Below are 16,507 nucleotides of genomic sequence, written 5' to 3'. Positions count from 1 at the left end.
ATGCTTCTGGAAGCTCTGAGCGCCTCTCAAACCTAATCCAAGCTCCTTAAGCCAGCATCTCACAGCGTGGTCCCCGCACCACATGCACCAGAAGCTCTGGGGTGCTGGTTACAAATGCAGACACTCTGTGGGCTTTGGGGCATGTGTCCTCAGAGGTTCACCAATTATGACAAGTGCCCCACTCTGCTGCGTCAATGGTGGGGAGGGGGAACAGGGACAGGGGGACACGGAAAATCTCTGTCCTTTCTACTCACTTTTGCTGTGGACTTAAAGCTGCTCTACAAATAAAGTCTATTTGAAAGGGGAAAAAAAAAGTCGATCCAGGGAGGTGACCTAGGCGAGAGAGCGACCTGGGAGGAAAGAATTCTCCCGTAGGTTTTCAAGGTGTCTACTTTCTCCTCCATCACCCCTATGAAACCTTCAGTAAATGCTGCATTTCACACCAGTGCTTTTGCAGGCATGGGTTCCTGCTGGGGAAGCAGCGGGGAGGGGAGAGCAAATATTTCTGAGCCTGAATGGGGGTAGGGAGGGTGTGTATGCCCAGAATCTGTGAGGCCCTGGATAATCCATACACACACAGCCAGGGTGGCTGCCGGGTGGCCTGGTGCTCTGAAGCTCCCCCAACCCCATGCTTAGTCCCTCAAGCCTCCAGGGCTGCCTCACACCAGAACCCTCTGCATAGTATCCAGAGCCCTGCCCTTGTCGCCTCTGCTGGGTCACGGCCCTCTCGCTCTCCTCAAAGCCTTCTTCGATGGATCCACCTGGCTGTGATCCCCCCTTGTCACAGCAGACACCAGCCCTTTCCGTATGGGCACCCAGAGCTATAGAGCTATAAGGACCAGGTAGTCCGTTGGCTCCCCGTGCCCCAGTCCTATGGAGGCGGCACAACTAATAATCACAGGAGTGATGCTGAGAAAAGAGACTGGGGTTTCTTCCAGCCCAGCAAGGCCCCACACACAGGCAGTGCCCCAGCTTCCAGAAATTGAGAGGGTCACAGAGCTGAACGCTCATTCCAGTTTCTGAGGAAAAACGCCATGGAAACCTCCCAAGGAAACACTGAGCAATAACAAAGGCCTTAGTAACAAGAAGCCCTTCTAAGTTCCTTTTCCAGATGCTTTGCCAGCAAAACAAGTTTCTTTGTAACTGGGGGGACGGGAGTCGAGAATTCTCAGGAACGTGGAGATAAAATCTCTATCTCTTGGCATGCCCGGTCCTCCAGGAGATTCCGGGAATGCTGGCACCGTTGCCTGCGGGGAAGCCCTTGGGGTCACATTCTCTCCCTGGAAGATGTTCCTCCTGATCACCCAGAAGTCGGGCCTCACCTCATTCCAGTTGGGCTCAGCCGTGTCCCTGTAGACACGTGTCTTGGCTTTATTTACAAAGTAGCCAAAGGAATCCACCTCCAGGGTGCAGTACAGACCTGCAGGAGAGGGACACAGAGAGGGTGACCATGCTGTCCCTTATTACCAATGTTTTTTATAAAAGCAGGTGTTATTTTCTAAATCATAAAAAACAGTCTTGGTTTTATTTTTGTCTTGTTTTTTTTTGGCCGCACAGCGTGGCGTGCGGGATCTTAGTTCCCTGACCAGGGATCGAACCTGTGCCCCCTGCAGTGGAAGTGTGGAGTCTCACCCACTGGACTGCCAGGGAAGTCCTTGGTTTTCTTTTTAAAACAAGACACCAAACCAGTGGCCGGCAAGGTTAGCAGCACCTCACAACAGTGCGCGGGGAACCGGCACCTCTCAGAACATTCGCTCCCCTGCTCACTGACAGCAGCTCGGTGCTGGGAGAAAAGTGGGTGCAGGGGCATGGCGTCCATCAGTGTACTAATAAACTTAGTACAGGGTAAAATGAAAAAGTATTTGTATTCAGACTTATTCACCTCTGGTTAGTGAGACAACTTATTCAATAGATATTGTGTTCCATTCTTTTTTATTAAAAAATGTCTTTACTGAGGTATGAATTGTACACCTTAAAGTTTACCCACTTTAAGTGACCAATTCAATGCTTTTTGGTAAGTTTACAGAGTGGTGTAATCACTACCACTATCCAATTGTAGCACATTTCCATCACCCTTAAAAGATCTCTTATGCCCATTTCTCCCATTCAACCACAGATCTGTAAATTTGTTTATGTCTATCTGAATCTCTTGCTCATTTTTTAAAAACTGGGTTCTCTCAAGCATTGCGTTGTAAGAGTTCTCTATATATTCTGGATACAAGGCCCTGATCATATATACACAGTTTGTAAATATCTTCTATCCTGTGGCTCGTCAGGGATTTCTTGTTTGGTTTTGTAGCAACAGTGGGAAGGTCAGCAGAATGGTACCTGCCCTGTGTCCTCCTCCGAGGGACCCTGAGAACTTGGTGTCAGGCTGACAGGTGAGCGTCTGCTGTACCTGGGCTGAAATGCGACCAGCCCTCACCACTCTGACAGCTCAAGTGGCTGGGAGAGGTGCCCCCAGGGGGAAGTATTAAAAGGGTATCCCTCTGGCTCATCAGAGCGGCAGAGTCTCCTTTGCTGACCAGGGTCAGGGTGCCAGCCCTCAGCCTCCTGGCTTCCTGGCAACCTAGGCAGCGTTTTCTGTCTATAGCAAACCCCAGCCCCTGCAATTGCAGGACTCGCCTGCAGGGGGCAGCTTCCCAGCTTGCAGGGTCTGAGCCAGGCGCTGGCAACGGCAGGGTCCACCCCAGAGAAAGCAACCCCACACCCAGTGGGCGTCAGCCAGCACCGCACCTCCCGGCGGTCAGCTGCTTCTCTGGTCCCCACACCCTTCGGCTCAGTGTCCGGCCGCCTTCCTCCCCAACCCAGCCGCTTACTAGAACTCTGCTTAAAGCCAGTGGCGGAGTGGATGATGACATTCAGGAACCCGTAGAGCCCGGGAGATTCATCATCTGTGCGAGAGACCAGAGAGGTGAGCGTCCGTCCTCCTGGGAGAAGCAGGCAGGTGACAGGTTCTGCTTCAAGGTGACCCTCATGGGGGCCCCGTGTGACCGTCACTTGCTTAGCAGGGGACAAGGCAATGTCAGGAGCAGAAAACACACCCATCGTGGCCTCTGTCTCGGGGACCTTAGGATCTAGTTGGGTTCACAACATGGGCAAACCAGGGACCGCGAAGAGATGTGACAGGTTCTCGGGACAGGAGAGGATCGGGGAGCGTGCCACGTGGATGGGGTGTGTGTGCTTGAGTGTGCAAAGCATACCCCTGTGTGTGGCTGCATGTGCACGAGTGTGTGTAACAGTGAACGCAAGATGCAGCACAACCACAGGTGGGGGCGGGTGGCACCAGGCTGAGGGGTGGGCGGGGGGATGGGGAGCGGGGCCCAGAGCACAGAGGGTCTGAGGAGCGGCTCGGGACTTGGGGCCAAGTCATCAGTCTTCTCAACCACCCGGTGGCCGCCGCCTGGGAGCGACCACCCCTAACCCGTCCCGTCCACACCCCGGAGAGGCCGACAGGCCTTCAGCAGCACATCCAGCCTTGGAATGGACATCTCTGGTCCAGGATGGCAATAACAACAGAAAGGGACGGTGGCCTGGGGGGCACAGCCCACCTTCTTTGTTGATGGTCAGTGGGATGCTGTGGACGGTCTGAAGCTTGACGCATGAGTTGGTCAGCATCTGCAGCTCCACGGATGTCAGGGAGAAACTCTTGAAACCTGAGATGGGGGCACAGGCACACCAACTAGTGAGTCTGCCCAGCTCTCGGACTCCCCAGGACGCCCATGGGGTGTTCTCAGATGTACCCCCACTGGGTCCTCAGCACACCCTGGTTAGGAGGGCAACAGGGGCCACCTGTTCCCAGGGAGGAGCCGGTAAGGGGCAGGTGAGGCATGGCCCCGGGGGGCCCAGGCTGGGCTCAGAGGGTGGGAGGAATCTTTGCACAACGCTCACAAACACAGGGCCACCCACCACCTTGGCATGGCCTCAAGGCGGTTGCGAGGGGGTGATCTGGGGCACCTTCCTGTGGGGCTCTGTCCCCTGCTCCTCCTTCTCTCCACCAGGTGGGGAAAGGAGATTATTTCTGAGCAGACAACACATGCTGTAAAGGGTCTGGGCCCCTGGTTACAACAGGACACCTGGGACAGAAACTCTGGCAGGGCCCCAGGCACTGGCCGTCAGAGTCACCAGGAGTGCCCGTCCTGCCACCGGAGGCAGTGGCACTGGGGTCTCAGCACAGGCACGAATGACAACCCTGGGGGGACAGGCGCTCAGGACAGGGCAGAGGCGTGCGGAGCCCCCAACCTACCTTGGGGGGCACACAGGGCACACGCGGAAACCTTTTAGCAAGGATGGCTCGGGAATCCCAAACCGTATGGCTGGGGGCGGAGGAGGGAACCAGGCAGCTGCAGCCCCAGGACCTGGGGCAGGGTCTGCCGTCCCACCCTGAAGGCTGCCAGGCAGGACGGGGCAGCTCTGAGCTGAGCAGAAGGAAAGAACTGCTAACGGAGGGAAGCGCCCGAAGAAGGGGCCGTCCAGAGGGGAGTGGGCGCCCTGTCCTGACAGCGGTCAAGCACAGGGGAGCAGGGCCAGCACCGTGTGGCTGCCCAGGTGGGCCCAGTCGAGGGCCGTATGGCATCAGCATCTGCTGGGGTGTGTGGCAGGCCTGAGGGGAGGCAAGGGGGGTGGGCCACGTGCGTGGCAGCCTCGGAAAGGCAGCAGGGGTGCAGGGGGGCCCCCGGGGGCAGGCAGGGAATTCAGAGTAGGGAGGTCCAGAATGCAGGTGGGAATTCAGAGAGGCCAGAGGAGGGGAAGGGGGTTCATGGGAGAAGTCAGAGGGCAGGCAGGGGGCCACAGAGGGCAGGGGGCTCTATCAGGACAGCCCCTCCCCCATTATTTCCTGTATTAGGGCTCCATGGCACACCTCACTTGGGTAAGAGTTCCACTGTCCCTTGGGGAAAACAAGGTTTGAGACCATGGGAGGTGACCCTCCAGCCGTGACGCTCCCGAGCCCACAGCCTGGGCGCGCAGGCCACTCACATTTCTTCTGCTGCTCCCGGATGTTCTCCCTCCACTCGGCCCGCTCGTAGTCGGATGAGATCAGGAACGTGTAACTCTGGGGGGAGGAGAGCACACCCGTTATCTCCACCCCGGCTGAGCGGGCGCCCAGTGGATCCAGGGCTCCGTCCTGGTCACCGCGCGGAGCCTGCAGTACGCCCACAGGAGGCACGAGCATCTCCACGCTGCAGGCTGGCGGAGCTGGGGCGGCTGTGCTCACAGCACTGCTCGTCCCTCCCTGCACCCTCCGCCCCTCCTGCTGCGCCTGGGTCAGGGCGTGACGAATCAGAGTGTAGGGCCACCGGGGTCACCAGGTGGGACCTGCAGAGGGGAGGGCTGATGCCCACAAGCCGGGCCCATGACGCAGAGGCAAGGCTCCCGCAAAGCCCACCGGCTGCCCCCTGACAAGTGCGTGATGCCCATGGAGGGAAAGGCCCCGGCTACAGAGGCAGCAGAAGCCACTCAGGAGAGAAGCTGTCTCTCTGGCCCAAGAGGTCCCAGACAGCATTTCTGCACCAAGGGCTGGGTCTGCACAAACCTGCAAGCCCTCCGCCCTATTGAGACTCCCTGGAGACCCCACCACCTCCCAGCCATGGGGGTTCCGGCCCAAAGCCCCAGAGAGCGGCCTGTGTGCCACGTTGGGCGCCCACCTTGCCGTTGCGGCTGTGCACGCGGAAGGCCATGCTGGGGGACATGAGCAAGAGCAGCGACTCCTGCTCCGAGAGCTTCTTCCTCAGCCTCTCGATGGCCTTGCTGCCCTTGTTCGCTCTCTGTGGGGAGAGGGCACGGTCACGTTTCCAGCTCTGGCCCAGCGCGGCCCGCTTCCACTCTGCCTGCCCCACCACCCCTGATGCTCGGTCCGTGGAGGACGGGAGACCGTCTGGCGGCCCAGCATGGACAGGGTCTCGGCCACAGCGTCCAGGCCCGGCACAGACTGCCGGACGTGCTCAGCCCATCCTTCTTAAGGGATTAAGTTCTTCCTCTCACAAACCTCCCTTTTTTCACTTGCTCCAAACTTAGACAATGTGAAGGGGTCTGTCGTGACCCCAAAGGCCCCTCCCTGCTCCCGGATCTGCCACATTTCAGCATCAGGTCCCCCGGGAGTGACTGCGAGGGTCCTGATGGAGGGTGACATGCACCCCCAGGACCTGGCTGGGAAAACCCTCCCTGCTGCGTGTCGTGTTCCTCCCTCCTGAAGCCCTCTGTCCCCGGGGGAGGCTGTGCCACCTGCCACTAGGCAGAGGGCATGGCTCGGATGGGTGAGTGGTGGCAGAGAGCTTGACAGCCCCATGGATGCAGCCCTGGCTCCCCTCTGCCTCAGGACACTGCCATGGGGGCCACGGGTCCGTCGGGACGAATAAACAACCCAGAGTTCATGCCGGTCCTGGGGCTCCTGTGCTTTCCTCATCCTGCGGGGTTTGCAGTACAGAAGGTTGGGTAGGGTGAGGGCTGAGAAGGACACCTGTCCTGCTGCACCCACCTCAGCAGAGTGTCCCTGGACATCAACCTTCTGGGGACCCACCTTGACTTTGGCCACTGTGAGGCACCAGCTCTGGCCTGGGCTGACCCTACAGGCGAGGGGTTCATCCTCACTGTTCCTCTCCGGAAACAACCAGGGGCCTGCTGGGTGCAGTCCAGACCCCCTGGAGGGGCCGTGTTTTCCCCCCCAGCCTGGGATTCGCTCTGGATCAGGGCAGTTATAAGAGGGACAGAGGGGCACCTCCCCCCACCCCATCCTGCACGGCTCCATGCCTAACGGGAGGCCTGGCACTGCGAGGGCTCACAGGGGTCCCAGCAGGTCCCAGAGACCAGCAGTGGGGTCAGATGCCCTGCAGAACTCGCCCGCCTGCCAGCGTGAGAGTATACTGCCCACTCGAGCTGCAGAGCCCGGCCTGGCACCACCCCCCCAGCCCCACCTTCTCTCTCTGGATGTCACTCTTGATCTGGGAGATCTTGATCTTCATGGCATCCAGCTCCTCATCCAGCACCAGGGGGATGTTGGGTGCAGCCTCCGAGTCGTCTACTGTCTGGAAGCTGAGATCCGTGAGCGGGATGTACCATTTGCAGTCGTATTGCTGGGTTTTGCTGGGTGTGGGGAGGGGCAGGTTAACAGGCTGACCACCTTCCTTTGCTTAAGTCACTGCTTTCGACTCTGGGGAACCCTAAGTTCATGGCCATGAAGTTTACCTGACTTTCAAACTCTGCTCATGGTCCCTGAGACAGGCTGGGAGAAGGCCACAGGCAGACACTGGCGACCCAGCCTCGGTGACCCCTGGGGAGGGGCATTTTGCACGTGTGACCCAGGCCCCACGGGTCTGACAAGCCCTCATCCACCCTACTCTGTGCTGACGGTGGTGGCTCATAGGCTCCCTGACGCAGGAGACCACCTAGGCCGCCAATGACAGTCAGGAGAGGGCTGCAGACACGTCCAGAGCTGTAGAGTTTGAGGGGCTACAAATCTACCCGGTGTAATCCCCCCCTCGACAGATGGGGAAACCAAGGCTCTCTTCTGATTAAATCCACTCAGCGTGGTGATGGCAGAATGGGGTGAAGAGCCCAGTTCTGGTTCTTCCCAACGTGACCTTCTTTCCTCCATTCCAGCTACTGCTTCCCCACTCCCCCGGCCCCCCACTGCTGCAACCTGTGTGGTCTGATTCCTGGGGGTTTGGGTGGGGTCTGCAGGCCAATGCTGAGAATCACTTAGAAGCCACCATGATCTCAGGAAGACAAAATGTAGGGATCACCTAGTGATGCCCTCCGAGGACAGGGGAGGGGCAGCCAGTGTCCATCCCCCACCTGCACCAGACCCTGCAGCCCCCTGACCTGTCTGGGTCACGACATGACAGCCCCCCACTAGCACCTGAAGTCATAGTCAACAGCCTGGTCACCCACCCAGACCCTGAATGTCTCCAGATTCCTAATGATGAACTTTGACCTTGAGCCTGGCATCACGTCCAGTTGGAAACAGAATGTAGCTTAACGAGAGCAGCCTGGCAACAGGTTACGACCTCTCGAGGCTCACTGGAAAGAACACCAGGTCTCCTACTATAGAAACCACCCCGTACCCCGGGGACCCTCCTCTCGGCCGGGGCCGCATGGTCACTCACCCTCCGCTCTGCTTCTTGAGCTTGGTGCACAGAAGCAGGTCAGTGAAGAGGAAGACGTGCCGCAGCTTGCGGGCCCCCTCCACCAGCTCCACCATGAAGCTGTCCTTCAGCAGCTGCCGGTGCTGCGGGGGTGGGGGGGGCTGGTCAGGGCAGGGGCAGCCTGGGCCTCCACTCCCCCCACCTCCAACACTTACACCCACTTTCCAGCGCTCCTTCCACCTCATCCGCCCGCAAACACACACGCCAAACGCCTTGCTCTTTGTTCATCAAAGTTCCCAAGCCCCAGACAGAGTCACAGCCACTGGCCTGGAGGCCGGAGGAGACACTGCAGCCAAGGCGCCGGGAGAGCCCCTCTGAGCAGGGCGGCCCATACATCCTCAGGACAGGCTTGGAGACCCAGGCAAGACGCTGGTCACGTGGAGAGGGGACGTTCTCGTACGGGGACCGTCAAGGCTCAGGTAACAAGAGCTTGGTGCTCGGCCTAGAGGGGACTGCCTGGTAAGGGGGGAGGAGACAGGCCGGGAGAACTCCGAGAGGGGGCAGTCACGCTAAGGGCTAGGCCTGGATCTGAGGGCATCAGGAGGCCGGGCAGGGGCCCCCCAGCTGGGATCCCACATACTAGTCCTTCTGAGGTCAGTGACCACTGATGGGCAGGGGCCCACATAGGGGTTTTACACCTCTGATGCCCACCCCTGACCCTGAGGCATCCTCGAAGGAGCAGGGAGACTAGAAGCACCAGTCCCCAGCAAGCCCTGTGCCTCTCTGCCCCTGGGAGCTTCATCTGAAAGACAAGGGATGGTCCCATGGCTCACAAGTTTCCAGGGCACATGGAGGTAAGTCAGTAATTCAGCTGACAAACAGTGCCCGCCACCTCATCCGGGCTGGCGCTGTGCTGTGCCAAGGACACAGAGACAGGATGAGAGGCTGCCCCACGCACGCCCTGGGTGTGCTGTGCCAGCACGTGGCCTGTCATTGGATGTGACCCTCCTGTTGTGGGCGAGTCCTCATGCCCACTTCGAAGATGAGAAGCCTGAGCCTCAGGGAGCTCCACCATCCACCCCAGGCAGCACAGGGAGAGAGTGGGGACACTCAGGGGTCTGTGCCCAGGAGAAGAGACCAGGTGCTCACTGGGGACCCTGCCCTCCTGGCCTCAGGGAAGGCCCCCCAGAAAGGGCGACTCCCCACCCCTCTCTGTGATGGCCTGGGAAGGGTCCGGAGGGTCAGGCACACACACCACAGGGGGCAAAGACCCATAGCGTCTCCCTACCCCTGTCACCCACCCCCCCAACAGGTCTGGGCACCTGGCTCCACTGCCACCTGTCACCTGAGGTTCTTCTCAGGGAACCTGTGCCTCCCTGAACTCCCCCCACACTCTCAGCAGGAGCCCCCCAGAAGCAAATTCAGCTTGGGCCAGGCCCCCCAACACTCCCACATCACCATCATGCGCAGCTCACTCACAGCAGCCGGCCAGGCCCTGGCACAGAGACTGGATGATTTACATGGGAACTGCCAGTGCCAACCAGACCATAAGTGGGAGGGCAGGAGGGCTGCCCACGTGCCCAGGCCGTGACCCATCGTCACTGCCCTCCCCCGCCTGCTGTGGGCATAGGCAAGCCCCACATCCGCACCCATGGGAAGCACAGAAGCATGTGCACCTGGAAACACGGCCATGCAGCACTGGGGACCTGGGCAGCCTGACTGCGGGGTCTGTGCCGGGGGGCAGGTCCTGGGACACTGAGGTCCTCGAGGAATGCCCCCTCGGCAGGGACACGGCAGATGGTCTTCCAGCCCAGGAGGCAGGACCAAGGGACCTTCTGTGAGGGGGGGACTGCAGTCCTTTCTCCACACAAAGGAGCTGAGCTTCTGGCCATTGCCAGCAGAGGGCCCCCGACGTCCAGCTCAGAGGTGGATTCGTCCCCTCTGTCAGCAGGTCAGAATCGTCCAGGGTCCCAGCCCTGATGGAGCCCCCTGCAGGCCCTCCCCTCCTCCCCGCTGGGTCCTGCCGCTCACAGGTTCATCCGAAGTCCCACCCCAGCCACCAACTTCATCCTCCAGAGGCCACCAGCGTCACCCTGGCATTTGTGGCAGCCCGTACAGCCACCCATCCGTGTTAGCAGACACGGGCTCAGAAGGCAGCCCTGGGGGGCTCTGATGGGTGGACTCAGTTGCCAGGCCCCTCCCCATGCACCCCTGTCTGTGCACATCCTTGTCTTTCCAGGAGAAGCCCCCCACCCCATGACGTTCTGATCTAAGCCTTGCTCTGTGCTGCACCCCGTCTCCGAGGGCCACACGAGGTGCACAGCGTGGGGAGTGGACGGTGTGGCTGTCCTCTGAGCACAGTAGGACTTTCTCACCACGAGCTTCCCCATCGTGGCAGATGTCCTCCCTCCCAAGGAGGTCCCAGGCCTCACTTCTGAACCCCAGCCCACCCTGGGGTCCTGCAGTGGCTCAAACAGAAAATGCGCAGCAGATGGGCAGGAAGGGTCTCCCAGCTCCAGGAAAGCAGGGCCCCCAACCACGATACTGGCAAATCCACGAAGGGAGCCCGGACCCTGGCCCAGGGATCAGGCCTCATTCTGTCTCTATCTGTAGACCCCAGCCCCCAGCTCTCGAGGACGTCCCAGGCAGGGGTGTGGTGGATCTGCCTGTATCCTGGTCTAGCCGCCATCTATCTCCCTTACTGTGCTCCTGACGGAGAACCCTGAATAAAGGCGCGTACGACTCAGACTCCCGACCTTTCAGGGTCACCGGCCTTTCTCCCCCATTCGTGGCTGAGGCACCCAAGTGATTCCCCTCAAGGAGCAGACACCACAGGTCAGCAGGACCAGATGCTGGTGGGGATGGGGTGGGCGCAGGTAGAAGCCCTGCCCCCATGAAGCACCGGCCCCTACACACTTCCCACTCAGGCGCCCCGGGACCCCGACCATGGGTCCACGGGGAAGGAGGCCTGGGATACAGATGCGGGCTCAAGAGCCTGGCTGACAACTGCCAGGCGACATCTGATTTTCCTCAATTCCTGAAGGCAGCTGCTTCCAATGATCCAAAGAGCAAGGAGGCACTTCTCCCCGGGGAACCTAAGTGCAGCGGAGACACAGGCGCAGACTCAGCACCCACAGAAGGACTCGCACAGCTGCTTCCCAGGAGGGCGGTGCTCTTATAAAGGAACTGCCTGCGAGAGAGCATGGTGTCCCAGGAGGGGAGACCAAGCAGCACAAACCCAACAGGGACAGGAGTCTTGGCGGAAGCAAATCCTGAGTCTTGTGAGACCGTGTGAACTGCTGACAAGGGAGGCCGAACACTCAGGTACCACTTCCCACACAGGTGTGGAAGCACAGGGCTGAGAGCAGCCTGCCCGCCAGCCCCGAGTCCTGGCGGGTCAGCCTCGGCGCCGCCGGGCACCTGGCACACTAACGGGAAGAGGAGTGGCTCCGAGCAGCAGCTACAGTAAGGTTTGCTGCCAGCCCACGTGTTGCTGGGCCATACGGCTCCTGTCCCTGCACGAGACCCCAGAGGCCGCGGGTCCGCACCCCCGCCCCGCCCCGCAGTGCCGCTTCCAACGAAAGATGCTCACACTAGATGCCGCCCCTGACTGGCACACCTCTGCCATCTCGCTGCAAGCTGCCTGGCACGGGGCTGGGCCCCCCCGGGAAGGAGCGGAGGTGGCAGGGGTGGCGTCTGAGCCCCTCTGTTCCACACCCTGTCATCTACGACGTGCAGAGAGATGGAGACTGGGAGGGGCTGTCAGGGAGGGAGGGAGAAGGGGAAGGAGAGCCCTCCTGGCCGAAGAGGTCAACCACGTTCGTTCTCCAGCTGCAAACACAAACCACACCCCGCTCCCCTTCATCCCCTTTTAAGTCCTTAAACCCACTGTTAACTGTATGTTAATGAAAGAACACTCAAGAGGAACCGAGTGGTCCCCAGGCTCACAAATGCCATCCTCCTTCTCACTGGTCTCCTTAGCTGGGGACCCTGATCCGGCAGGGTGTGCGGTGCCCGGGACATAACCCCCCAAGTGAGGCCTGCACCCCTGAAACCACACCCCGATGCCCTGCACACCGGCCTGGGTTCACCCTGCCAGGGTCAAGGGCCCCCAAGTCCAGGCGTTTCTGTGTTGGGCTGAGCTGTGCGGATACAGTGGGCCCCGTGCCCACCTCTGCTCGGCCGCCATGCTCACCTCTCCCTTTTTCACGGTCATGGACTGCCGGCGGGGCGTGATCTCCTCGTTAATGCTGGACAGGAAGTTCTGCGAGATGCGGAGGGCGTCTTGCAGCAGCAGGTGGTCGGGGTGGCCAGAGGGGGTGTGTTTCAGCAAGTCCTGCATCGGACGAAGGATGGAGTCAGAGCAGCCCCGGCATCTCTGCTGTGAGAGCCGCAGGCATGCTGGGTGTGACCTGGGGCCACCTCTCACCATGGCCTGGGCCACGCAGCAGCACTCGTGCGAGCACTGTGCCGGGAGCAGTCCCCTAACGGCATCCCCCAAGCCTATGCTGTTTGCACGTTGCAGAGAGGGGCTCCACGCTACAGGTCTGGGGCAGGTTTCTCTACCCGGGCCCTGGCGACATGCAGGGCTGGTTTTGGTGGGGGCTGTCTGGGCACTGGAGGATGCTGGCACCATCCCTGGCCTCTGCCCACTCGATGGCAGTGGTGCCCCCTTATGTGTGGCTGTGACAAGCAAATATGCCCCTGGACATTGTCACAGGTCCCCTGGGGCAGAACCCATCCTGGTCCGCCGTCCCGTGTGAGGTCAGGAGAAAGCCCCTGACCTTCCCGTCTCCTCCTCTTTTAGATCAGAGCCTGAGAATCCTTCTCTACTGCGAATGCACGTAATTTGTGCTCAAAGTCTACCGCTTCCTGGTTCAGAGAAACAAAACCCTCTTAGCTCCCAAATCCTACAGCAAAGAGAACCTGGGGAGATGAAATAAGCTCAGGGGAGGCTCTGGTGTTGGGGATCCCAGCCCCCTCCCCACCGTTCCTGGTGGCTCTGGTTTCCCCCTGCCAGGCCTGGGCTCATCGTGGTGAGGGGACCAAATAAAGGGTCTCCAGGACTCTAATGGGCCACCGGCCAGAGCCTCCCAAACCGCAAATCTCAGCTTATCTCCCTCCATCCAGGAACTCTTAGTCGGAGGATGGTAAGAAGTTATGAAACGTGCACTGGATGGAAAACCCCGCAGCTTAAAAATGAACGAGGCAGAGCTGTTTGGGCCGAAGTGGGACAACTGCCACAATATGACATGAAGGGGTCAAAAGCCACATGCGGAATGGTATGCACAGCACAACACCGTTTGAGTGATTTAGAAAGATGCCACGTGCGTCAAAATAAAGATCCTTGTGGTGGTGGCTCCTTTGTGGGGAGGAAGCAAGACAGGAAACGGACACTTCAAACACTTCTGTGACTTGGTTGTACATTTTTTAAAAAATGCGCGTGTCGGGCTTCCCTGGTGGCACAGTGGTTAAGAATCCACCTGCCAATGCAGGGGACCCAGCTTCGAGCTATAGTCTGGGAAGATCCCACATGTCGCGGAGCAACTAAGCCCGTGTGCCACAACTACTGAGCCTGCACTCTAGAGCCCGCAAGCCACAACTACTGAGCCTGCGCTCTAGAGTCCGCAAGCCACAACTACTGAACCCAACTACTGAAGCCCACGCGCCTAGAGCCCATGCTCCGCAAAAAGAGAAGCCACCGCAGTGAGAAGCCCGTGCACCCCAACAAAGAGTAGCCCCCGCTCGCCGCAACTAGAGAAAGCCCGCGCAACAACGAAGTCCCAACATAGCCAAAATAAATAAATTTATTTTAAAAAAATGCGCATATAAGACTTGCTCTAAATACAGGTGAATAGAGTCACCTGGAAGTAGGACTGGGGCCTTTTTTCCCTGCTTTTGTTTCTCAGTATTAAGACGACCACTTAATAACGTGCAAGTGACTCCCCACTGCCTTTAGGAGCGGCCCCGCCAGGTGGGACTCCCTGCACACCCTCTCCGCACACGTTCTCCCGGCTGGAGAATGTGGTCTGACCACAGCCCCAGGATGCACCTGCCATTGGTGCCCCAACCTGTGCTATGTGTCCCCGCCGCCTCCCCCGGGAAGCTTCTCCAGCCGCAAGCCTCTGTCCATGTGGGACGGGATGCTCCCTACCTGTACCCGTTCTGATGAGGCATCTGGAACATCTGGAGAGCCTGCTGCGTTTCCCCCTCCCACCCCCAGGAGCCCAGGGATGGCAGAGGTGCCTCACTTCTGCATCCTCAGTACAGGTGTGTGGCAGAAAAGGGGGCAGGCGGGCAAAATTGACAGACATCAGCGTCAGCCCCAGGACAGAAGCCAAGAACCCCAGGGCGAGGAGGCCCCAGGCCCGAGGGACTCACATGCAGGACCAGTGTGCTCCTCGTGACCCGGTCCACAGGCTTGTAGAGCAGGGCTGCAGAGAGACGAAGGGTGAGAGAAGGCGGACCGCCCGCCTGCCCACCCACCCTCACTGCAAGGGTGGAGGTGGGGCAGCCCCAGTCTCCACATTCCCTGGGAACCCCACCTCCCCTCCGCTCAGTGACAAGGTTGAACCCGATGCATTGGAAGGTCGGGAACATGGCTGTGAGCCTTCAGTCTGTGACATCAGTGCCAGGTCCAGGGCTGATCAGAACCCGAGCCTGTGTGGCTGACTCAGCAGCAAGCATTCAAAGGCCTCCGTGTCGACGGCCCTCCGGCGTGGGGTCAGGGAGCTGGCCAGCACTCTGGGGAGGAAGCGCCAGCGCAGATCCCAGGCCGGGAGGTGCGGACCAGCACGTTAGGCTCCATGTGTATCCAAGCCTGATGCTGAGATGCGGCTCTTGGTTTTATAAGCGTTTTTGGACCCCTGGACGCCAGCAGCATGGAGCCCTAACCGGCCAGGGCCATCCCCGCTTCTCCATGGTGGGCACAGCCCATCACGGGCACAGGCGCTTCATGTATTCTCACATGTAGGGTGCAGCTCCGCCCGTAACGCCCACGACTAGTGCAGGGCACACACTGTTATCCCCATTTTATAGAAATGGGGGATACCGGCTCAGAGGGTGGTGTAGCTGTGGCCCCGGCCCACGTCTGCTATTCTCTGTGAGCGTAACTCCTCCCAAGACCCTAACAGCCAGAAACGAGAAGTACCTTGTTGTTCCAGAGCTCACTCTGCCCAGAGGGATGAGGGCAAACACAGGCCCGGGAGCCCGACTACTTGGCCCTGACCCCTGCCCAGCCACTCTGAATCTGCGTTCTACATGGTCCTTTCCGCTCTAAACCTGTTTTATCATCTGAAACAAGGGAAGACAAGAGCCTCCTGCAGGGCCGTTGGGACAACAAGATGACATTGTAAATGCCCAGCAGTGCCTGCTTTGTGGGCTTCTGATAACTCCCACCTCTTCCTGGATCCCTGCGCCACCCCCCAACCCCCATTGGTGGCAACAGGACCTGACCAGTCCCTCCGCACCCACCACGGCCAGCGCTGCTCCCTCCCCATCCCCCCACCCCCCACTACTGGAAATCTGGAGCAGCAGAGGGGCCAGAGTGTGACCCAGCTGGGCGTTCTGGCTGCTCCTGTCTGCTGGCAGCGGCCGCCACCACAGGGGCATGTAGGGGCCTCGGCACGGAGAACTCACTTTCCAGAGAGTTCTTGGTCGTTTGGTCCTTGGCATCCTTGTTGCTTCTGGCTCTCAGGTTCTGCAAAGAGAAAAGCACGTTTTCCACAGGGCAGATTAAGCAGCTCTGACGTGTCAGCGAGTTCACCGTCAGGAACCTTCAGCAGAACTCTCACCCTCCTCTCACCGCTGAGAAGCCCAGATGTGGCAAACCTCAGGGCTGTGTCTGGGCCACAGCCTGCAGAACGGGGCCAACTGAGCACACGCTCGCCCTGGATGACGCTGCTGACGTTAGGATCAGAAATTCTCTATTCTAAGGGGCTGTCCTATGCACCCTGGGATGTTGAATAGCATCCTATGGGTGCAGCAGCACCCTCTCCTCCTGCTGTGACAATCTAAAACATCCCCCGGCATTGCTAAGTGTCTCCAGGGGACAAAATCAGCGCTGGTTGAGAACCTCTGACACAGAGGATCCTGCAAACCAAGGCAACTGGCAACGCCCTTCCTGGGTGCACGGATCAGCTTTCTTGGAGCAGTTAAACAACGTGCAGGGGCTGGTGGGTCAGAAAGAAGAGCACTCGGCTTCGGGGAGGCCAGGGCGGGCCGCTGGCAGGCACTCTGCCTCCACCCCAGCCTCCCCTCCCCTGACTCTGCAAACGTCCTTGCCCAGGAAGTAAGCAGAGCTTTTTAGTGGGTGGGTCATTTTTCAACACAACTGTGTCAAAGGCACCGCTGATTTGGTCCAAGGTACCAAGAGAAATGTGGATAAAAGGTCCCTGTGTGCCTGATATAGTCTCTGGAAAGAAGCT

General features: G+C 59.4%; 1 protein-coding gene across 2 annotated transcripts in view; it reads right to left on the bottom strand.

Annotated features, from left to right (window-relative positions):
* Positions 1-16,507, bottom strand: part of BCR (BCR activator of RhoGEF and GTPase) — a 99,502-nt gene that overhangs the window by 18,166 nt on the left and 64,829 nt on the right. The window contains exons 6-15 of one of the 2 annotated variants that reach the window (XM_082641672.1): positions 15,720-15,780; positions 14,463-14,515; positions 12,277-12,417; positions 8,103-8,224; positions 6,912-7,080; positions 5,646-5,765; positions 4,978-5,053; positions 3,552-3,656; positions 2,820-2,930; positions 1,323-1,420 (exon numbers count right to left, since the gene is read on the bottom strand). In XM_082641672.1, coding sequence (XP_082497798.1) covers positions 1,323-1,420; positions 2,820-2,930; positions 3,552-3,656; positions 4,978-5,053; positions 5,646-5,765; positions 6,912-7,080; positions 8,103-8,224; positions 12,277-12,417; positions 14,463-14,515; positions 15,720-15,780 — 1,056 coding nt within the window. The remainder of the gene's footprint in view (positions 1-1,322; positions 1,421-2,819; positions 2,931-3,551; positions 3,657-4,977; positions 5,054-5,645; positions 5,766-6,911; positions 7,081-8,102; positions 8,225-12,276; positions 12,418-14,462; positions 14,516-15,719; positions 15,781-16,507) is intronic. The other variant, XM_082641673.1, reaches the window with a different exon arrangement.

The sequence above is a fragment of the Mesoplodon mirus genome, assembly GCF_964341445.2.
Source record: "Mesoplodon mirus genome assembly, chromosome: 13".
Taxonomy (NCBI): domain Eukaryota; kingdom Metazoa; phylum Chordata; class Mammalia; order Artiodactyla; family Ziphiidae; genus Mesoplodon; species Mesoplodon mirus.
This window is presented reverse-complemented; position numbering and strand designations above follow the sequence as displayed.